Genomic DNA, 23,852 nt, shown 5'->3' with positions numbered 1-23,852 from the left:
TTAGTAGGACTGAGTGAGGCAAAAGAGCAGGAGAGATGTGATGTGCTATAGGCAGCTTCAGGTCGGTTTACACTGTTCGCTGAGCATAGGTGTGAATTTTCGGTCAGTAGCCTTCATGCGCTGGTGTGCAAGAATATGTGTGGTTTGTTTCATTGTTTCGGTGTAGTGAAGGACTTTTGTTTTTTTTGTGCAGTAGGGGTATTGTTGTGTTTAGTTCAGAGTTTGAGAGGTGTATGCAGAGGGATGAGGTTGGTTAGTGGCAATAGCTTATCATACCCCCTCAGTTTTGGCTGCCTGCAGCACATATCCCTTCCAATGTCAGACATTGCGGTGTGCTTCACATCTCAATCCTGTTTTCTGTGCAGGGGTGTGGGTCATTAACAGGGCTGTTTAGTGGTGGTACCCTCTCCAGCCCCTGTGTTCAGACTAATGGATGTCCACATCACTTTACCCTGTGGCACCTCCGTGTGTGCAGCAACCATTGCCTCCACGGGCGCCTTCGCCTTCCTTGCAACCTTGAACTCCCTATGCCCTGTGGTCCATCTGTTCAGTCGCCATTCTCTCCCCTTTAATTCTAATGCCCTCTATCTGTGGTTCAATTAGGTCGGTCCCATCTCTCTCCTTTGTTTCCAGTGGGGCCCCTGTAGCAGAACAGTTGCACCTGGGTCTACCTCTAATTCAGAGGCCTCTATACTTCCCTGCACTTTGCTGTGGTCTGCCCTAGTCCTCTGTGTTTCCAGTTGTGTGTTTATTCCATGGGGCATGGGTGTTGCTCATTTGTTTTCATCCCGTTCCGAGTTGAAGAGGCAGGTTTTTAGATGTTTTCTGAATCTCAGATGGTCCTTCATGGTTTGTATTTCTCTGGGGAGCCACGTTGTGATGTGGTCCCTTCATGAGGAGAAGTCTGGGAGCTGTGTTATGTATACCTTGAAGTTTGTTCTGTAAATAATCCGGCATTCTGTGGTATAAACTGTTGGCGTAGTCTATCCTGGACAGTGCTCGCATTAAAACGAAAAGCTTTCGATTTCCCATTGTTGAACTGTATAACTTTGTCGGAGTGGTCGCGTATCTCCAATTGGAAGAGGAATGTTTTTCCAAATCACTTGAGAAGTTTAAACTGACTATCACAAACTGCTACAAGGAATATTACAACAAAGAGAGGTCGCGTGTGGACAATTGTGATTCCTGACCAGAGTAAAAGTATCACTCCTTGCTAATGAAAGGGAATGCAAGTCCTTGCAGTTCTTTAAAGTTGAAAATCTTCATCAAAGAGTGGTCAGTCTGTTTCTCTTGTGAAGCTTGAATCTTGTAACATTGTGAACAAGTATTCTATAAATGCAATTGTCTTTTGACCAAATCGACCTTTTCTGAGTGGTCTAAATTGACCTTTTTTTGCATCCGGTCCAAACTGACATTTTTGTTTTAGGTCAAATAGCTTAATACCTACTTACCTGAACATGAGGTGCGGGTGTTGCGGGGGTGTCCCCTGCTCCTCAAGTTCATGTAAGTAGGTCAAAAAGGGGTTGCAGGGATGACCCCTGCATCCTTAACAATGGAGGTCAATTTCGTCAAACGGTCAAATGTTTTTAGGTCAAATTGCCGAGGGCAATTTGCACAAGGCCAAACATACCCAAACCTGACATTGTTATCCAAAGATGTAACTGTGGCAATGCAGCTTTAGGGTAACAAGAAGAACCCTAACAGGTCTGAACGCAACAATCACAAACGCAGACCTTAACTCCGGAACAGCAAGCCCACTAGACCAAACCCTCCTCCCATACACTCACCTATCATTTCGGTACGCTCACTCTATTCTCTACACCAACACACAATTAGAATGCAGCTACGCCCCTCGATCAATTTAGGCCTAGCTGCTCACTCACGAACATTACCTCATGAATACCTCACTCGGATAAAACACAGCTGTACCCCTCGAATTCGGCCTAGCTGCACACATAAGCGTCCTAAACAGGCCTAATGCAGCCAGAACACCGTCCTGATGGCCATTGCCCAGACTACACACATTCTACTGATATCGAATACCACCACACCTAATGCTAGGATACAGGTACCAATGCACAGCCGCTTCAGCTGCACACATAATAGGTACACCCATGCACCCTATGCCACCTCACTCGCTCAAATGACCTGGACCACGGTCCACAAGGGCGTTCAACCTACCAGAGCTTTGAGGTCATACCAATGATATATAGAGCGCTGTATAAAAGCCAAATAACATAAAATAACATAACATGATGAGGGAAGATGATGGCTAGTGGTTTGTGCATGGAGGAGAGGAATGGTAGAATATTTCTGATTGTGTGTAGGTGGAAGAAGCATTTCTTGATTATAGCGTTTACTTGCGGTTCTAGGGTTAGGTCATTGTTCATTAGGATTACAAGGTTTTTGACAATTTTGGATGGTGTGGGTGCTGTTCCTAGTTATGTGGGCCATAGGATGTACTGGTTGCTTCCTTGGTTTTTGGATATAATCATGATTTCCGTCTTGCCCAGGTTGACTTTGAGGCTGTTAGTGTTCATCCATTCGTAGAGTTCTTTGAGACAGCCTATTGGCGTTGTGTTCTCCTCTTGTACATATTCAATTTTGTAGATGATTTGGGTGTCATCTGTGTAGTTGTAGCAAGTGAAGCCGTGTCTTTTGATGAGGTTGATTAGTGGAGTCATGTAGATGTTGAAGAGTGGGGATAGGGAGAATCCTTCTACTCCACAGGTGGAGTCGCGCTGTGTGGATTTGTATGGTTTCATCCATACTGTTTCTGTTCTTTAAAACAAGAAAGATTTGATCCAGAGCAGCCGCCAGTCTCTTGATGAGGATTTTATGGCTGACTGTGTCGAACGCTGTGGAGAGGTTGAGTAGTATCTGTTCCAAGTTTGTATTGGAGTCTCCGTTGGTTTTTAGGTTGTCCCAAATAGAGAGAATTGCTGTCTCTGTCCCTCTCATGGGTCTGAAGTCGACCTGTGCTTGGTCCAATAGTTGGTGGTTTTCTACGTGTTTCCTTGCTTGTTGTGGGCATAAGTCTCTAATAGTTTTGCCGGACAGGGGATGTTTAATATCGGTCTGTAGTTAGAGAGGTCCTCCACATCGCCTGTTGTATCCTTGAGGAGTGCTTTGATGTACACAGATTTGAAACCCTGGGGTACTCTCCCTGTTGAGGGTGATATGTTGAAGAGGTTTATGTGGTATTCCGATGGTGTGCCCTGTGTAAGGATTGATTTATAGATGTCAGGTGAGCAGGGGTCTATTGGGTGGCCTGTTTATTGCTTTGTTTTACCAGTTTGAGGCATTTCTCTTTTGACATTTGGCCAAAGCTTTTCAGCTTGTTCTGTGGTTCCAGGGAAGCTAGGGGATGGTGCACTGTCTGGTTGATTGGTTTACTTTGTATGATCCGATGTATGTCAGTGATTATATTTTTAAAGTGGTCTCCAAGATCATCACACAGTTTTTGTGAAAGTACAGTGTTTTATTGCATCCAGGGGGATTTCTCATCTCATTTACGATGTCAAATAGTTCTTTCTGGGTGTTGGTGGCTTTTGTGATTCGGTCATCATAGTATTTCTTTTTGGCTTTGAGAGTTTCCTTTTTGTATGCTCGGATTTGTTTTTGATAATTTATTTTTTTGGCTTTGTAGTAGTTTTTCCTCCATTCTAGTTCAAGTTTCCGTTTTCTTTTTCATTGTATTGAGGTGGGTTATAAACCATCTTGCCACTGCTTTCCGGTGAGATGCTATCTATTGTTTCATCCATTTCTGTATTAGGTCTGCTTTTTCGTCTAGGTCAGTTCGATCCAGGGTTGTACTCAATGGTTTTGAGGATTCCAGTAGTTCTTTTAAGTTACTGCTTTTGATGGTATTCCAGTTTCTTTCCAAGTTCGAGGATGGGGGAACTTTTAGGGCTGTTTGGGGTGCTTTAGATGGTAGTTGGATCATGAACGGAATGATGAGGTGGTCGCTCCATAGTATTTCTATTGGTGGCACAGTTGAGATCCGCTTTTTGTTGTTGAAGATTGCGTTTAGAGTGTGTCTTGCTGTATGTGTTGCTTCTTTCATCATCTGTCACAGTTTCATTGTCTCGAGCTGCGTAATAAGTGATTTTTGTGAGTTTACGTTCTCTTCTTCAAACCATATGTTAAAGTCCCTGACGATTATCAGGCAATCACGTTTGATGTCCAGGTTCGTGATGGCGTCTATGAAGGTGTCTTTGATGGTAGCGTTGTACGTCAGTGGTCTATAGATGAGTATGAATGTGAGGTTAGTTTTTGAGTCTGCTGTCAGGTGAAGGAGGAGGGATTTGCAGTTTCTGATGTTTAGTGGGTTGATGTTTTTATTTTCAGGTGTTCTTTCTAGGCTACTGCAAGTCCTCCTCCTCTTCTTTTCTGTTTACCTGTGTGCATTTGAAGTGATCAGGTAGACAGCTGTGTAGTGTGACTTTGTAGCTGTCATCTTGGTTTCTGTGACAAATAGAATGTTGATTCCACTGTCATAGAATAGATCATAGATCTTGGTAGTGTGTTTGGACATTGATCTTGCGTTGATTAGATTGCAGTGTATTTTATTCTTGATAGTGCCTGGTTTTGTTCTTCGTTTTGTCTTAGAGTGGTCTTGGTGGCAAGTTTCCTCATTATTCTCAAGATGTGGGGTGTGTTCAGTAGTGTGTGTTTCGTCATTGAATAGATTGGATAGGTTTCGTATTGGGTTCCTGGCTTCTTCTGGTTCCTCTTCAATAACTTGTTGCCACTTTGGTATGTCACCTAGAGTTTTGGTGTTATATGGAGTGAAGGTGTCATTTTCCCTCATTCTCCTTATGGATGTTTCTGCTCTTTTTCTGTGCGGTCCTGGTATCTTGCAGGAATGTCTGGCATTGTTGGTGGTCGTAAGTTGATCTGGTGGGTGGTTTGTTGTGAGGCATGTGTTAGGTATACTTTTTTTGTCTTGTTTTAGAGTTTGTTTTATTTTCTGTTGGCGTGGTGGCATGGCCTGGTTCCATTTGGTTTATTCGGTCTTGCAGTTTTCTCTCCCACGGTCCCCTTCTGTGTCGTGGCATATTCTGGTACTTTGAAGTCTTCTAGTTTATGGAGTTTATGTTATTGTGCATGGGTCGCAGGTGCTGTAGTCCACATGCAACTCTTTTCAGAGTTTTGGTGGGGGGTTGTTTTTTTATTAGTTCATATGTTTGATTAGTTGCTTCCGGTTTATTTGTGGTTTTAGCGGTCTGTGCTTATTGTCGTGCGGGCACAATCGCAGGGGGCCTTACGGTCGGATGCTAGCAGATTGGGTTGAGTGGGAATTCAAAAAGGACAGAGGTGGGGGTGGTTCCTGAATGCAGGCCTTAGGTGGCCTTATCCTTTGAGCTGTCTATGTTACATCTGGCAGGTCTGGTCATGAGGTGGGGTTGGTTCATGAGTGATTTTAGGCTATTAGACTCCATACTTTTGCACACCTTAGACGTTTTATTTTCTTTTGGTTTGGGAAATCGTATCCTGTTGATTCTGTTGGATTTGGCCCTTAACTATTCAATTTCAGAGGGAGTGCTTCCCAACCCATCATTCATTGACCTTCCTTAAGCATGAAGTTCCTGTTTCTTATAATTGTGGTAAATAGGTCTCTGTCAGGAAAAGCTGTAAGTTCAGAGCTAAACATTAATTTGGGGGCAACAGACCACTCAGCGTGAGACAAGACAAGCAAAATAAGTTTTTAAGGGAAGTTTGAGCTTGAAGTCATCGTGAAAATTGTTCTTGTTTGAAAGCATTTTAGTTTAGGTGTTTAGTGAGTGCGCATGTGTTGCTGTCGCAGCGTTTCATTTCTCCAAGTTATAAGCAGTGAAGGATTAAGATTTAAATGTCCCTGAGCGCGAGCAAGCGAGAAGTAAATTCAACTGTTATCTGAACGCATTATCAATGGAGCAGCGTTTGTGTGTCCGTAACTCCTAAATATTTAATGAACACTTTAATGAACACTTAACTTTTAGTCACGCGCAAGCGTAAAGAAAAAGGACTTCAAAAGTGCTCAGATCGCGAATATGGGATAAAGAAATGCAACTGTAAATAGTGCGCTAACTAACACAACCAGCCTAAATGCGAGATATAGCCAACTAAAACAAATGGCCTAAATTTGAGATACGGCCAACCAACACAATTGGCCTAAATGCAAGATATGGCTAACTAAAACAATTGTCCTAAATGCAAGATATGACCACCATACAACTGTGGGCTACATGCATCAGACTACAAGCTATTATGTAATAAGAGTGGTGGGACAGTTTAATGGGGAGCAGTAATGGCTGTGCCCTCTGCCTGGACCATGCTTACCTTGTCAGTCGCTGCTGGTTGACAGCTGTGCTGCAGGCTACACAGGCAAACACGGTCTGGAGCTGCTTCTTCGGGAGCTACCCTTTGCCTTGTGGCCCTTCGCAATGGGGCTGCCCGGGCAGAAGGGCTGCTCTAGGAGGATGTGTAAAGAGGATGTATCCGTCCGATCAGGGGGTTGGTAGGCAGTCTGGGAGGTGGGAATTTGTTTCTATTGAGAAGTCTGCAGGATGAGGATGGGGACTGGGCCTGCTACAAAGCACTATGGAGTGCTAACAATATTTAAAAGCAAAGAAAATGCCATAAATACAAGTTGCTATGGGAGAGGCACACTCACCTTGGGTTTCCCTGGAAAATGGGGCTGGGGGCAGGCTATGAGGTGCCAGACCCACGCTGCAACAAAATGCACGTGTTGGTGTCCAATCAGGGGTTTGCCTGGCAGACTGGGAGGTGGGAATTAATTTCTATGAGGAAGTCTGCAGGCTGGGGACTGGGCTAACAATGTCTAAAGGCAAAGACAATGCTGTAAATATGAGTTGCGGTGGGAGAGGCACACTCACCTTGGGCTTCCCTGGCAAAGATCAGTACAAAAAAGTTCTGTAGGACTGAATAACAATTAAGCTCAGACACTCTCAACTTGTATTTGAAGCTCAAGAACTTAAAATCAAGAAGAGTATGACCATTATGAACTTGACTATTTTCCAAATACCAGCCTATTTCTAGGAAACCCAAGAAAGTGTCCTATTATTAATCTGCACAGCTGGATTCCTCCACAAATAAGAATCTGCACAAAGCAAGAACTTATCCCCATGGGCCGCATTACCCTTTTTCCAGAACTGCAAGACATGCTTAATAAAAGGTGCGGTTGAGTCACATGGAAGTCTATTGTCCATGTACAGCAGAAAGTTAATTGGGATAGGAGAAACAGAATCCTTCTCAATAATGGACCAGTTGGGACAATCTTCTTAGTCTAGTAACCGGTAATGGAGAGTATGCAGTGTGAAGGGTGTGTGATATTGCCTAACTATAGAAAAACCAAAACCACCCAAGTGCACTGGCCTCAAAAGGACATCTTTCGGAATTCTTGGCTTCCTATCCTCCCCCTAAAGAAAATGACTAAAATTATCACACTCCAGCTTACCCGCAAAGCAGAAGAGGAAGCATGCTAAACACATACAGCAGCTTGAAGAGCAGGATCATCTTAATTGTACTCATCTTACCCAAGAGCAGAAAGGTCAGTCTACTTAAGACATAGCACTGCAATCTCCACATGCTTAAGCACAATGTTCAAACCAAGGAGTGAATTCAGAACCCTAGTGACCTGGATACCTAACATCTAAAAACCACCTTCGGTTTCGAGTATGTGGAAAAGGAATATTTGCTGGATCCCTTACAGTCAGATTTTTGACCGGGGTTCAGCACGGAGACGGCGCTGCTGACTGTCTGTGGTGAGCTTCTTGAGGCGGCAGATCAGGGGATATATCACTTTTGATTATGTTGGACCTATCTGCTGCATTCAATACAGTAGATCATAAGATTCTACTAAGGTGTCTTGAGGAAATGGATAAGGTTTCTACACAGGTCTTTCAATGGTTTCAATCATTCCAGACTGGTAGAGAACAAAAGGAAACATTTGGAGGATTTCTATCAGATTCCCTTATGCAAATCTGTCATGTGTCTCAGTGTTCCTAACTCTCCCTTCTCATTTTTAATCTATATATAAAATATTTTATGGATATTCTGAGGAAACAAGTTAAATTCCATTCTTATGCTGATGATACTCAGATATTCTTGAGGGTTGAGAGATCAGAGGATAACCTTAAATTGGTCGAACACTGTTTAAAGGAGGTACAAGCTTGGATGTGTACGAATCAGCTGTTGCTAAATGCCAATAAGACTGAGGTGGCATTGTTTGGCTCAAAACATCAACTGCAACACAACAAGCAAGTACTGTCAGCATGCTTCTTGGGGTCTCAATTGGATTTTTCCCACAAAATAAAAAACCTGGGATGTATCTGGGAAGACCACATGGAGAGTGGGGCCCAGGTTAGTGCGAAAGTACAATCTGCGTTCTACACCCTACGAATGTTAAGACAGATTCTTCCATTTGTAGCAGATATGGATCGGGCAACAGTAGTGGAAACTCTCATTAATTCACGTTTGGATTATAGGAACGCTCTGTTGACCAGAATACCGGCCATTCAATAACAGAGATTACAAGTAGCCCAAAATGCGTCTGTCAGATTGGTGATCAGGGTGACAAAATCTTCCCTTATCTCGAACTTAAGGCAGTCGCTGCATTGGCTAGCAGTGAAGAAGCGTATAGATTTCATAATCCTTTGCGTTATCTTCAAATGTATCAATCAACTAGCACCAAGATAACTGTCGGACAAAATCAAGCTATATATCCCAGGCCGCCAACTGCGTTCATGTGACAAGATGCTGCTGCAAGAGCCACGGTCAAAGTATCAGAGCAAAGGAGATCGGAGGTTCGGAGTCTATGGCCTGAAAATTGGGAACAGGCTCACCAGACCCATCCGAGAACTTAACACGATTATCACATTCCAGAAGGCTCCGAAGACTCATTTATTTTGTTAGGAGGCCAAGCCAGGAGGCCAAGCCTAATTGCCTGCAAAATTTAAATTTGAATTTAATAGCACTGTCAAAAAATTGTCAATTTCCTATTGTGTATTACATCTGCGCCCAAATACGATTAATTTTGTCAGGTTCGCATTACAAATAAATCTAATCAAATCAAATCAATTCGGTCCAAGCATTTTGCCCCACATCACAGAGGGCCATTTGGCACGAAGATGAGATAGCGAATATCAACATCTTATCAATGTTAACCCTATAATCAGAGATTTCGCCAAACATCTGGAAAGGAACATCAACTTCCTATAACAGCTTTCCGGGTCAGAGAATAACACCAATTGTTTGACAGAATATAAAAGGCACTTTTGAAATATAACTACCAAATGGAATCCCTCATATTCCCTGATGCGCTCTGAGCAAAGCAGCCAACGACTCTATGAACAAGTCAGAAAGCATAAGCGCAAAGGACAGCCCTGCCGTGTACCTCTTCTAATGGAAAAAGAATCAGAAGTAAGACTATTGATGGACACTGCAGCCTTAGCTCCACTATACAAGGCATTAAAGAAACACAAGAAACGATGCCCACAGTTTATTTTAAGCAGGACCTTATGGAGATAAGTGTAGTCACCAGATCAAACACTTTCGCAACATCAATACTGACAGCTTCAAAAGCTTCATCAGAGTCCTTCCTAAAATGATAACTTTAATTTATATCATAAACAAACCCTGTGTGATTTTTGTGGACTAGCTTCGGCAGAAAGCTATTCAATCTCCTTGCATATTCTGATTTCCAAGAGCTTAACATCTGCATTTAGCAATGATATCAGCTGCAAATTAGAGCAAACAGAATGGTCCTTTCCCGGCTGATCAGTGCGGACTGCTTAGTTTACATCACTGCCTCCTCCTGTATAATTTATTCTGCATATAGCTGCACAAAAAAGGTGAAAGAACGCCACAAAAGGTTTTATAGAACTCGATCGAAAGACCCATCAAGCCCTAACACTTGCCAGAAGGCATTGCCTCCATAGAATCAAGGACCTCTTGAAGAGCGACATCTGCATCAAGCTTGAGCTTGTCATGTTCCTCCAGCCCTGGATGATCAATGCGGTCCAAGAACCCAGACACCCCAGCCTCTGTAATATGGCCATCATCACTATACAGAGAAGCATAGAATTTACCCTGAATTTAAGGTGGTTGGCCAATAACGTGCTTGATTTATTTCTCACCTCGCTCCCAAAAAGCTTGCCTAGTAAAAAAAAGGTCTCTCACAGCCCTAGAGTGTAACTCAGAATCAAGAGATCTCTTAGAACCAAGCATAGATGACATATTAACAACAGACAGAGAACGATTATAAACCTCTTCTGCCAAATTATATCCCTTATCCAATTCATCAAGTTCCTCAAGCCCTTGTTTCTTCTTATAAGACGCAAAGCTAATAATTCTACTTCGTAAATAGGTTTTGAAAACATCCCAAACCACAGATAGTCCATTATTTTCCTGTAAAATAATGAGATCTCAGACTCAATCTGTTTCACAAAATCAGGTTCCAACAATAAAGATGTATTCAAACGCCAGTGCCGAAACCCATTCAGCCCACTGGCCGATTTAGCCAAGGCCAACTCTATGTAGGCATGGTTAGAGATTACAACACTGCCCAGAGAAGCACTATGAATCATACCACAAACACCCCTATTAACCAAAATCATATGAATGTGTGATGAAGTCCCATGTGGAGAAGAATGAAAGGTACATTTCATACAACCCCTGTTAAGACTATGCCAGACATCGTGCAAGTCCCATTTACACATTACTCTGTTTTGCCTTAACTTCCATGTAAGAATGCAACCCATTGGATTTATGTAGCTGGGTCTGTAGCTCAGTGGACTAATGCATCCGCTACAGGAGCCTGTGTTTGACCTCAGTGTCACAGGTTCGAGTCCCGGCAGGTCCACTCAGCCCTTAATCCTTCTGAGGTCGATAAAATGAGTACCATTAAGTTGGGTAACAATAAACATCTGTTATAAGCACCAAGATGCCCCTTCAGGGGTGAACGTGCGCTTTACAAATACACCTGTTATGCTATGTTATGTTATCCATGGCTCCATCTAAATTGTATTAAACTCAACTCCTAAAATAAGCTTTGCGTCCCCCATGCTATATAATACACCGTCTATCTTCTGAAAAAAGTCTGCCTGACCCACATTAGGTGCACAGACGTTCAAAAGCCCAACACACATGTTTTCCACCCGTAACTTGATCCCAATATACCTACCTTCTAAGTCTACATCCACCTTATCCACATTATACCTCAAATCCCTAGTTCTCTTTCATCACTAACATGCTGGCTCATAAGAGCAAACTGCTGTTATATGACCTTTTGGTCTTTTTCTGTAAATCTCAAGGAAGGTCGGAATCATGCAGCAAAGAAACTGTCATGTATTCAATGGTAGTTTGCTAGTGTGGTCATTTTCCTTATTCCTTCATCTATCTATTCAATAAGCCACTGTGATTTATCCCATCTTCTGCTTTATTCCTTTGCTATTGTTCCTTCTTTTCAGGCCTTATAAAGTTGCAGTGCATGTGTCTCCTCTTCTTTCCTCTGCTGTTTCAATTACAGAGTCTAGCTCACTCATCCCAAATTTCTGATTTCTGATTTCTGAACTGTCCAATCTGGCCCAATCAGCAGTTTGGCATGAACATCATGTTGCATATTATAAAGCAGACTTTGAAGTAGCGAACAGTCATCAACTGCACATCTATCATGATGTTCCCAAGAGCTACACTAGTTTCAGATGGAAGAAGTGGCGGAGTGTGTGCAAGGATCACCAGTGAACATGTTCATTGACTTTACCTGAACTGCACTGCATCTTTGCAGAGTTCTACATTGGGCCTGTGAGTTCTCTGATACAGGCGGGTCTGCGCGACCTTCAGTGGTGCCTGCTTATCCTTGATGGCCTGCTTCAACGAAGCAATGTTCATCTCCTGCTTGGCAATCTCTTCCAGGGTCTGTACAAAAAGGATCAACAAACGCCATGTTTAATAAGGCGCAGGGCACAAGTGAGGGAAATGCACATACAATAATCAGGCTACAGCCGCATTCAGATAGATCAACAGCAAACATTAAGGAAATATAAAAGGGTCTGCTTAACCTGTTTATTGTTATTTAACACGTTTAAAGTGATCTTCATATTTGGCTTCTGTCCTTACTCCAATAACATGGCAGGAGCTACCAACAACACTCCCAGGGAAAGAAAAAAGTCAACTTTACTCACCGTAATATCTACTTTACATCTAAATCCAAAGCCCTCTTTCATCCATACTGGGATTTCGTTCCCGTGCAGCAGATCGGATTGGCGATTAGTAAATGCCCACGTAAATACATAAACAAATAAATAAACGTATGATGCATGCTCCAAATCGTAATCCTTTCCGCACGTGGGTGGGACCAGAGCTCTGTGTCGTGGCTATGCTTCATTGTGCTGCAATTATTTTTCTTTTTGGGAACACCAATACCTATACGCCACAAATCCAAGTTCAGGTGTTGCACTATTTCTGAAGCTGATCCGTATTCTTTCAGCAGGGAGTGAGTTTTCGGCAATAATTTAGCAATCATATTCTAGGACTGTGCATTGGCACGCACCCTGTAAGGGACCTCTTTCTTGCATGCTCCCCATCCCAAGCGTCAGTCAGCATGTAAAAGAAGGATACTTATTAGCGGGGACAGCGAGAGGAATGTATGGGAGAAAGGAGATTATGGACTAGGCATACAGTCATCAGTACAGTAAATTGAAGCTCTCCCAGCTACCCTACAATTTATTTTCTTTTTTTACTGGGTTTGTCTGTGAACTTCAAAAATCTTGTCTTATTCCAGCAAGAAACAAAAGTCTCCCTTGGAACACCTTAAAGGTCAAGGCCTTCCCTTCTCAGGAGAAAATTCACAACATTCTTGCCACCTGCTCTCAAATGTGCTTGTTTTTTCGAGTCTCTTCTCTTCTTTTCGAGAGGATTCTGGGCCTTATGAGGCCTTGTTATGCATCTTACAGATACAAACCATTTGGCAGAAAACTGGATGCAAGACTGATAGGTCAAACATATCACTTTGGGTCTCCATTTTCTAACTTTGGTAGTCCTGAACTCTTTGTTGATTTTCTGGATTCTTTACTGCTTTTTACTGACATGATGACTTTTTCCAAAGTCCCCCTGAAAGCTGCAACTGTGTTTTGGTGTGCTACCCTAAGTAGTCCATATGGTGACCTGGGCAGTGGTACTGTAAACTTCTGCATTTTGTCCCTGGAAGAATTCCCTCAGTGAGAAGGTATGTTTGGAGAACAGACAGGTAGCGGCTGTGCTCTTTACTGTTGGCTACACCACAGTGTAGCCGGTTTACCGCATTAGTAGACACTTGCTCCCTGATCAGGAACAAACTACCGACCAAGACATTTTTAAATTCTATGAAGTGACTATTTTTGTTTTAGCCCTTCTTTGTATTTTGGCCATTCTGTCTGTGTGAACTCCCATTGGTGCAGGTGGGATCCAGTTCTGAATGGGTGACGGCCTTCCAGACATCTCAAACAGTATCCCTGTTTGTGTGTCCATGAATGTTATGCTTGACTTGCCCTCATTTATTGGTGAATAGATCATAATTTGAGGGATGGGGTAGTACCTACCAGGAACTATGTCCTGAGTAGCTAAAGAGAAAAGCCCATTGCTATAGACTCCTTGCTGCTGCACTGCTGGTTGTGAGCCTCCTTAGGTGAAGCTCTGCCTCTCTTCCATCCAAGGTAATCCTACATCGGACTCGTCCTCCTCTAATCTGGCATGGATAGCTCTAAAGACTGGAGGGGGGTGGCTGTACTTCCACTCTCTATATGGTAGAGGAGAGGCACAGAGGATCCCAACCAAGATTCTCTATTATTGGTAAAGTAGTTGAGCAATCAAGGCCTAGCTTCCCAGGAGGTGATACAGGCTGGTTCTTAAGTACAGTGTAGTCCCCAAGCACCCACAAAGGAATGTCCGCACACTGTATCGGTTAAAAGACAGTCTTTATATAATTAATATTCAAGGTTATGTACACTATCACAATAACTCACTTTGTGCTCAGAAAATCAACAATGGTAAATATATACAGTTCTACATTGGTACCACAAATATTATCAGATCTCATTTAAAGTGCATCAACTATACTGTCAAAATGTCAAACAGACCAATTAAGAGGAAACCAGCAGTAGAGAGGGGAAGGAAGGCAAGATGGTTGAGCAGTTGGCAGAATGCTGCCCTTTACCAACTAGGCACAATTCTGTGTGGAGATCCCCTCACCTGGGCAACCTGTAAAGCAACGATATATCACAAGCCCAGTCCATATATTGTTCTACGAGTCTTATTTCCCTCTACAATAGTTCTACAGCCCCAATGTACCTGGAATTGTAGCATTCGTCGACGGGAAATTGACGGCCCTTCTTGAGTGCCCTCCCTTTAAGGCAGGAGTCATGGGTCGTCGAACATCCAACGGAGAACAGGGTGAACTACGGCGGTGAAGTGGCAGCATCTTTCCTAGCGGTGCTCGTCGACAACGGAGCGTTGGCGTCCTGCAAGGAGAAGGCGTGCAGGGCACCTCAGTGACAATAATTCTGGACCGCAAAGAGATGATGAACTGTGGCCCAGCAAGGGTGTTGAGTCGTCGACATCTCAGTGGTCTTTAAGTGGCGGGAAACCCACCGGCGGATGCTCCTCGGCGGGTCGGGCCTTCTCCAGCAGGATAAAGCGGGCGGCGATGCAGGCGAGAGAGTCCTTAGATCAAATGAAGTTCTTAGGCAAACGGGAGCATGGCGGCTCCAGTTGGCAATGACGGTCGTCGACAACCGTCCGGGTGCTTCTCTTTGGGATTCTGTGGCAGTCCCTGTCTCCGGTCGGCAGCCTGTCGTAGGTCTGTCTACCAGGGAGCTTTGGCAAAGATCAGTTGGGGCACGATGGTCCCTCGGAGCTTAGGAAGAGGGTCCTCTCTGGGTCAGTCCTTGGAGGCACAGCAGCTTTCCGATTGTGAAGGAGAGCAACAGCAATTCTTCTCATCCAGCAGGGCTTCAAGGTCAAGCTTCAGTTACTCCAATTACTCGTCATAGTGGACTTCAGCTTCTGAACATGCATTCTAGCAGTGAGAGGCCCCCAGATATACTAGTTGGTCTCCCATTCATTCTGCTGGGTCACACTGAGGCAACCAATTGGTCAGAAGGGCATTCATGCAGGTAGGCAGCCAATCAGGTGCATAGTGCATTCAGGCCATTCACTTCTCTCCAGACACTCATGGCAAGTTATGTGTATTGGGACACATAACATTGGGAAGTACCCAGCCATTCAACACTCCACACTGCATTCATACCAGTTTCGGGCAGGGCTGTCTCAGTCATTGTGTCAAACACCAGATAATAGACACCCACAACACAGAATGCATATTCGTCACACACTCCATTCACCCAGGTCCCACCCACAGGCGTACCCACAACATACAGTCATTGGGAAGGCTCCAGCCAGTCTCGCCTGGACTTTACAACAACACCATACATGGAACTTCCACCCAACAGCCAGTCAGGGGGAAGGGACAGATTCAGGGCTTCCCAGGACTTTGGGAAAACAAGGTAACAGGCAATAGAAAGCAAGAGACCACAGGGGCCATCTTGTTTCCTATCAGGAATCAACTGATTCCAATGGCAGGGCCTGGGTATCCCAAAATGGAGGATACTCAGGGCACCTGTCAAATTCAGCATGGAGCTGACACCAGCCCATACCCTGCTCTGTGGGCCACACACACAGGTGCCCAAAAACATGCACTAGGGCCACAGGGTTGTACCCCCACCCATGAGTGCCATAAGGGTATCCAATGGGTCTGTTCATCAAACCAAAAGAGAGAGCTGCACCGCCAGGAGTCCCACATTAACTCCTGCGCCGAAAACACGACTGAAAACACGATAAAAAGTAGTAAAGGACAAGGATACAGAGGCCCTGTCCCTCCGATGCATTTCCAGCATCACAATAGCAGGATCCTCTAACAATGCATTCCCTTGTGCACCCCTAGAAGCTCCTAGGCCTTCTTCTACAACTGTTATCGAAGTGGGGTTCCCTGTTGCCTTTGCTGGAATCCGAATGGTTTGATACTGTTCTTAAATGCATGTTCATTCATGCGACATCCTGGCTCAGACCTCTACCCGGTCCTTTCTGGAGAGACCATCTTACATCATATCCTGTAGCTTTTTGTCTCCACTTGCGAATCACAAGCCTGTCCGGAAATGTCATGTCTGTGGTGATGTGCTGTCGCTGTCCTGTTGTCCACCACTGTGATGGTCACCCTCTTTGACCATTCTAGCCTTGCCTGCATTGCCGGATCCCTCCTTCTGTGTCCAGACACTTCACTATCAGTCCTTGGATCAGTAACGGGAACCTTTAAATGCAGAAAACCTGACAACCCAACCCACCTCTACACCCATGAACTGCAGCCAATTTCTTCAGTGCCCAGTAGTCATTTACCCATCCTTGGGTTCCTTGGGTCTCACATACATCACTGGTTCCAGTCTTCAGAACCTAGGGCCTGTGTGTGCAGACCTTCTTACCAGGTACAGCTACAGGACTGTCTGCTCCTGACAGTGTGGCATAGCTCTTGGCATCTGGTCATCAAACTAGGGTCTGGATCTCCTCATGTGTGGTCCCCAATAGTTGAAAGTCCGAAGGTTGCCTCTTCTGCATCTCCTCTAGAACTCTGGGAACGTTTACCTGTATTTTCACTATAACTGGGAACAGTTTACTGACTTAGCCCTGTTCAAGTCCATGGTCAAACTAGTAAAGCTCTTTAAACTACCTACATGTACCTGATTACTTTACTTACCTATAACACTGTACTGTTCACAGTAGGGTTTAACATTTCTCAGACATTTAACTATTTTTATATATGCTTGTCCTATATTTTAAAGTACTGATTTCCTGATGTCTATCTATATATTAAGGGTGTTATGTGAGCATTCCTTTATTGTGGGCTGATGAAAGAGTAAGTTGTACCTTGAGATCATCACTCTCATTTCAATTAAGCCAGACTATTATCCTCACATCTTCTCAAGCCCGCACCAGAGACCTGTGGAAAATCTTCCTAACAAAGACCTTGAAACCCAATCTATGTTTCTTCCAGTTCTAGAGACTGACAGAGCAGATCTCTGATGGTCAAACCTATCAGTGGGGATCCATTTTCACAATACACAGGCACTAGTTTTGATGTCTAGAAATGTACCTGATTGATTGAGAGAGCTGCAATGGGCAACCTACAGGTATGTGGCCTTTGCAGCAATAGGATATTCTTTTACACATAAATATGTCGAAACTGAAAGGTATTTTTCAGGTGATTGTAGCATTCCTTCCTGTGAAAAGATCAACCCTATGGTGCCACCAAAAACACAAAATGCCAGCCCTCTTTTATCTGAACAAGCCATGGGGAGGTCCCCTCGGTATGCTCTATAGTGAAGCAACTTTGCAAGTGGTGTATTGATCATATATTTCCTGCTTTAGCATTAGAAATTAATGTTGAGAGTGACGCTTTCAGCCACGCTCAGCCATGTTCCCCATGAATAAGAACTTCCGGCCAGTGTGCAGGGCTGAAGTCTTTGGAAGCGACTGATTATCAAGCACTCTGCTTCTCCGGGCAACAAAAATTGATCTTTTAATGCCTCCTGGAGGGGCCACAGGAAGTTGCTGGGAGATACATTTCACCCCGGTAGGATAGGCAGAGCATATGTGTTCCTCTTCCTCTTCCTTTTATTGCCAGACCTCTACACAAACTGAGGTGCAGTGTAAGGTCTCACTTGATTCATCCTTCCTCAGTGGCCCAATAGGATCTGGAATGAGCCTCAATCCACAGGTGCCTTCTCACTCAGCTGGGGATCAGATTCTGCATCAATCTCCACAGTTTCTCTCCTTAGCCACTTGATCCCTGAGAACTTGATTTTTGGCAAACTGGGTTATCTCAGGAAAATCAATACACATTTTCAAAGCTGCTAGGTTAGGAAGCAGTCAACAAGATCCCAGTACTCCAGCAGCAAGTGGAATAGATTCTGTTTTTGGTGAGTGGAAGACATACACCTTGCAAGCCTCACAAGAAAAGTGTTTTTCTTTTATTTGGCTGGTTCTGGCATCAGGATGGACCTCTGTGAATTAAGTTCTGTATAACTGGTCAGCAATTGATGCCTGTCGTAATGCAGGATAAATAGTTTTCACCAAATTAAATGTAAATCGGGAGACCAGAATTGTATAAATACTGGCTCGGATCTAGTTTGACAAGGGCCCATAAGTACAACATTGCTCACATGAAGCATGTCAGCTCTTCAGAACATATCTTCCTTACTTATCACAGGGCCACAGTGGAATCAAAGGGATTCAACAATTTGGGTGTATGCTGGATCTCTGCATCCGTGCTATGTAATAGGCTCAGAGGGAGTAGAGGTGGTCATCATCAGCTGCTTTTTCATCTTGGCGCACATGGCTAGCATCTCCTACCAGAAGGACTTCACACCCTCGTTGTTGCTGGTGCTGTAGCTACTGGCAACTACGGGTTCACAATGGTGGTCACCATTAACCTGACGGTAGAATCCCTGGCACTGTCACTCATTGGGGGTCATTACGAGTTTGGAGGCAGCCATGGTGCTGTTAGCACCATGGCTGCCTCCAAACCCGTGTCCGGGTTCTCAGAATGGGGACTTACCGCGTCATTCCAACCTTGGAGGACCCGGTAAGTCCCCATGCTGAAAACCATTCCCCATTCCCATTCAAACCCCCATAGGGCTCAATGGGAATGGGGAAGGAGCTATTAACGGGCCTGCAAATAGCGGGCCCGTTATTAGCTCCCTGGTCCCTTAGTGGGTCCCGCTAAAGGGCGGCTGGTAAAAGCTGATATAAGTTGTTGCTGTAATTGGAAATATAAATTAAAGCTATTTTAAATACACTACATTGATTGGTCCAGAGGTCTATTTAGTTGATATTTATTTAACTGAAGAACAGCACTGTTTTCCTTTTTTCACTCCTTGTAATTTATTTTTATGTATGCGTTCTACTTATGAGGTTCTTTGTTGTGTATTTATAGAGAATAGTCCACTTTAATCCTTGTCAGTATAACAGGACCTCCTTCCATTAGTTAATACATGACTGACAGAATAAGCCTAGCCAGTCGTAAATACACTTACCTTTGACAGTTGATTTTCCAGTTTGCGCTTAGCATCTTCCACCTCCTCACAGCGCTTGGCGAAAGCCTTATCTACCGCTGCGGCCTGCATACGCAAGTCTTCTGCTGTGTCTTGAAGAATGTTGTCTATTAGAGTCCGTAGATTAATGGAGGCCATCCTCTCATGCTCTGCCTTGCAGATGTTGTCATGGCTGAACTGGGCCCAGGATTCTGGAGTAGAGGCACTGTATGAACAAAGCTCAATGTAAATTGTAGGGCCTCAGTGAGAAGAACAAATTACTTACCCCCGGTAATGTTCTTTCGACTGGATGTTCCTCCCACGTATTCCTCATCTTTGATATATACCATTGAGCATCAACTGCTTGGAAATGTTTTACAGCAGAGGGCGCTGTGCTTCGGCACATCGTGGCTCTCATGTCCATCTATGGCCCTGTCCGCTCTCAAGTATGATGTCGATGGCGGTATATATAGCATGCACTGTGCCCGTTGTCTGAGTTCTTAGTCTTTCTCTCTCGTATGCACAAATGTCCCTAAGGCCAGCCTATGACCTGACGATGGATGAGAGGAAGGTGAAAAATACGGAAATTCTCCCGAAGGTAAAGGGGCAGATTGGAAGGGCGATGAGGAATACGTGGGAGGAACATCCAGTCGAAAGAACATTACGAAGAGTAAGGAATTTGTTCTTCGCATGGATTGTGTCCACCCGCGTATTACTCATCTTTGATAGACTTCCATAGCGTGTGTTGTAGGAGGTGGGAACAGAGAATTTACTTGTCATTAATGCTGTGCAAAACAGCTTTCCCAAACTTCGCCTACTGACCCGATGAAGAATCCAGGCAATAATGCTTTGTGAAGGTATGAATAGAAGACCAGGTTGGAGCACTACATATGTCCTGCACTGAGACCCACCCCCATTGCAAAGCCAAAGAAGTAACTACACCTCTAGTAGAATGAGCTTGTAAGCCGGTAGGAATAGGCTTGCCTGCCAAGTTATAGCACTCAGAAATGCATCAAATAATCCAACGGGATAAAGTTTGCTTGGTTACAGGTTGACGCTTCTGACCAGCATATCCCACAAATAGCTGATCGTCCTGTCTGAGTTTTATCAGTCTGTTGATGTAAAAACTCAATGACCTTTTTGGATCAAGGTAATGAAGCCTCTCATCCTCTTTGGAAGGATGTGGAGGCAGGTAAAAAGTAGGAGGCACAATCTATTGCACCATAGGAAATTCAGGAGACCACCTTGAAATGAAGGGCGGACCCTCAATACAACCTTTTCCTTGTAAAAGCTGGTAAACGGAGGATTACAAGATAAGGCTTGAAACTCACTGACCCTGCAAGCCAAGGTAATGGCCATTAAAAAAGACAGTCTTGAGGGTTAGCATCCTTAAAGCACACAAATGGAGAGGCTCAAAAGGATATTACATGAGAAACTTTAGCACCAGGTTTAGATCCCACACTGGTACAATGAATAACCCCTTTAGATACTGGATGACAATAGTGACCTTAACATTCGATCACTGCTCTGGCGAGCGCTTAAATATAGACAACACTGCAGCCCCTCATGGGCTAAATGAAGCAAATGTGACAACACCACATGTGTATCACAAGAGAAAGTGTCACCATTCTTATCTCTGCACCAGCTGCAAAACTTGTTCCAATGGCAGCGGTGCAGAGACTTTGTTGCTGGTCTTCTGGTCGAAAGCAACACCTCTATTACGTCTTCCGGGAGGTCCCAATCTTTGAATCTAAACCCCTCAGAAACCAGGCGTGAGGGCTCAAAGTCCATATTTCTGGGTGAGGAATGCAGCCTTCCTCTTGCGAGAGTAGGCTCTCTCTTTTGGGAAGAGGAATTAGAGGGCAGATGGACATGTCCAGAAGGTCTGGGTACAACGTTCTCCGCACCCAATCCGGGCAAAGAAGATCACAGACTTCCTGAAATTCCTCAACTTCATGATGATGTGAGGAATGATGGGAACTGATGGAAATGCGTACACAAGTGGAAATTCCGAGTCTGCTACTAATGTGTCTCCCAGAGCTCCTCTCTGATGAAATTCCCTGAAGCAGGACAGGTCGAACTTCCTGTTGATGCTGGACATGAACAGATCCACTTGAGGGGTTCCCCAAATGGTAAAGATCTCTTGAAGGACTTCCTGAGCTAGCTCCCACATGTGAGAGACAGTGCTCTGCCTGCTCAGAGCATTCGCCGCCGTTTTCTCCTCTCTGGCTAGGTGAATGGCCGAGAGAGAGATTCCTTCTTGCAGTGCCCAAAACCAGAGCTTCATTGCCTCTCTGCACAGTGGTAATGACCCTACACCTCCTCTCTTGTTGAGGTAATGCATGGCCTCCATGTTGGCCGTCATTATCAGGGCATTCTTTCCCCGTACAGAGGGCAGGAAGGCCATAAGCGCTAGTCTGATTACCTTCAGCTCCAAAAGGTTGAGGTGTAGTTTGGACTCTGATGATTGCCAGATCGTTGGCATGAGCTCCCCAACCTGTGAGAAGTGTCCATAACTACTGTTATCTCTGGCCATGGTTGCCAAAGTGGTTCTCCCTTCAATACGTTCTCCTTGCAGGCCCACCACAGGAGATCCTTCGTGACCTTGCTTGAGACCTGAAGTAGATCCATCATCCTGCGAAAGAACTGGGACCACTGGGATCTGAGGGCCCATTGAAGAGACATCATTCTCAGGTGGGCTTCTAGAACCAGAAAAATGCAGGATGCCATGAGAATGAGCAACCCTAGAAAGTCAAAGACCGGTAGACTTTGTGCATCTTGAAACTTCATATCTGGTAAATATATTGAGCCCTCACCTTGGGTGGCGAGCCTTTTGCTCTGGAACCCTCCAAGACCGCTCCAATGAATTGAAGCTTCAGAGAAGGTATAATGTGGGACTTCTTGAAATTGAGCGAGAAACCCAGTTTGTGGAGAGAGTGGCAGGTGATGCTGAGATGTTGCAAGACCTGTTCAGCCAATCGCCCAGGTAGGGGTAAATGTGAATCCCTACCCTCCTTAGAAATTCTGCCACAACCGGCATCAACTTGGTGAAAACTCTTGGGGCAGAGCTGAGCACGAATGGCAGAACCTGAAATTGAAAATAAGAACTGCCAATGTCAAACCTCAGGTACTTCCTGTGCTTGCGATGAATAGGCACATAGAAGTAAGCATCCCAAAGGTCCAATGATACCATCCAATCTTGGAGCTGGAGGGCCAGGAGGATTTGGGAAAGCGTGACCATCTTGACCATATCCTTCCTGAGGAACTTTTTCAAGCATCTCAAGTCCAAGATGGATCTCAATCCTGTGTCCTTTTTTGGTATTAAGAAATAACGGGAGTACCATCCCTGGTTCCTCTCCGCTACAGGCACTTGGTCTATAGCACCTTTCTCCAGCAGGAGGCAAATCTCCTGCAAAAGGAGCAGATCCGGTACCTTGAAGGACTAACTCCCTGGTGGACAATCGCTTTTTTAAAATCAGAGGCAGTAACCCTGGGCTACGGTTTGCAAGGCCCAAGCATCGGAAGTAATGCCCTGGCATTCTTTCAGATGCTGGGGCAGCCTGCCCCCCACTACGTTCCTCTGGACCAAGGCCTCAGAGAGGTTTTGGTGTAGATGTGTTGGCTGCTTATGGTTATAGGTCAAATGCTGAAATGCATTTGATCGAATGACAATATGCTCAAGTCAATTTTTTTGGGGGTGGGGGGTCGGCCCCCCCAAACCTCTGTTTTTGGTGTTAAAACACCTTTTTTACCTATACTAGAGCAAAAAAAAAAATATTGACTTTTTTTTAAAGAAATTCGACCTTTTTGTTTTCGGTCAAATTGACTCGAGCATTTTGTCATTCAATCAAATGCATTCGAACATTTGACCGAACACCGCTGCTTATGGCAAGGAGGTTGCAGCTGCCTGGGCAGCCTTACCACCTCGTCCTGCTCATAAACAGCAGTCAGCCTTCCCCAACCCAGATACTCAACCACTTTCTTTATGACCACCCTTTATGAGGCATCTGCTAAACAGAGGGTTCTGGTTTGGCAAGGTCCAGCTCTGAAGAGGTATCCAAACCACCAGATGTTGCATCTTGGACTCTTCAGAAATTAAGGCCTCTGGAACAATGGGTGTTCCAAATTCTAGGCCAACGAGAGGAGTACCCTGATCAGACTTAACAAAGTCTAATTAAGCCAGACATTTGAAAATCTTTGACACCTCCTTCAAAGATGCCGATGACATCAATGGCTTTGACATCGAGGAACTCGAAATGAGCCCCGTCGAAAGAGCAGAGGCCTGAAGCTTAGGCTTCAGTTTATCTCGAGACTTGTCTTTCTTGCCCAGGGTGGAAAATGTGAGAGCCGCAACCTTACCAGAATCCACGTATGCTCTATGATGCTTGATAGGGTGAAAAGACCTCTTAGACTTCTTCAAAGGGGTGGGAGAAACCTCCTTTTCAGACTATTTTGAAAGGGATGGAGAAGCCGCCTTCTCAAAAACCTTCATCATCTGGAGGCAAATGTTTTCCCATTCAGCCTTGGTAGCAGACTTGTCTGCAATCGGGCGAGGAGTCCGAAGATGAAGGGCGCGATTAGCGTCGTCTCTTCTTAGATTTCTTGTGTGAACAAGATAAAGAATGGTGGGAACCACTTCTGTAACAAGAACCCTTGGAGTGCTTCGAGTGCTTATGAGGAGGCAAAGTGCCCCTCAAACTTCTCTTTTCCAATAACCACCTCTTAGGCGTG

At 44.5% G+C, this 23,852-nt stretch overlaps 1 protein-coding gene across 1 annotated transcript in view; it reads right to left on the bottom strand.

Moving 5' to 3' along the window:
* TEKT4 (tektin 4) overlaps window positions 1-23,852 on the bottom strand; it is a 188,234-nt gene that overhangs the window by 20,204 nt on the left and 144,178 nt on the right. The window contains exons 4-5 of the mRNA XM_069647249.1: window positions 19,125-19,347; window positions 11,768-11,922 (exon numbers count right to left, since the gene is read on the bottom strand). Coding sequence (XP_069503350.1) covers window positions 11,768-11,922; window positions 19,125-19,347 — 378 coding nt within the window. The remainder of the gene's footprint in view (window positions 1-11,767; window positions 11,923-19,124; window positions 19,348-23,852) is intronic.

Source organism: Ambystoma mexicanum, chromosome 2q, assembly GCF_040938575.1.
Source record: "Ambystoma mexicanum isolate Mex_15411 chromosome 2q, UKY_AmexF1_1, whole genome shotgun sequence".
Taxonomy (NCBI): domain Eukaryota; kingdom Metazoa; phylum Chordata; class Amphibia; order Caudata; family Ambystomatidae; genus Ambystoma; species Ambystoma mexicanum.
The sequence above is the reverse complement of the archived record's forward strand: the minus strand, read 5'-3'. Positions and strand labels throughout refer to the sequence as shown.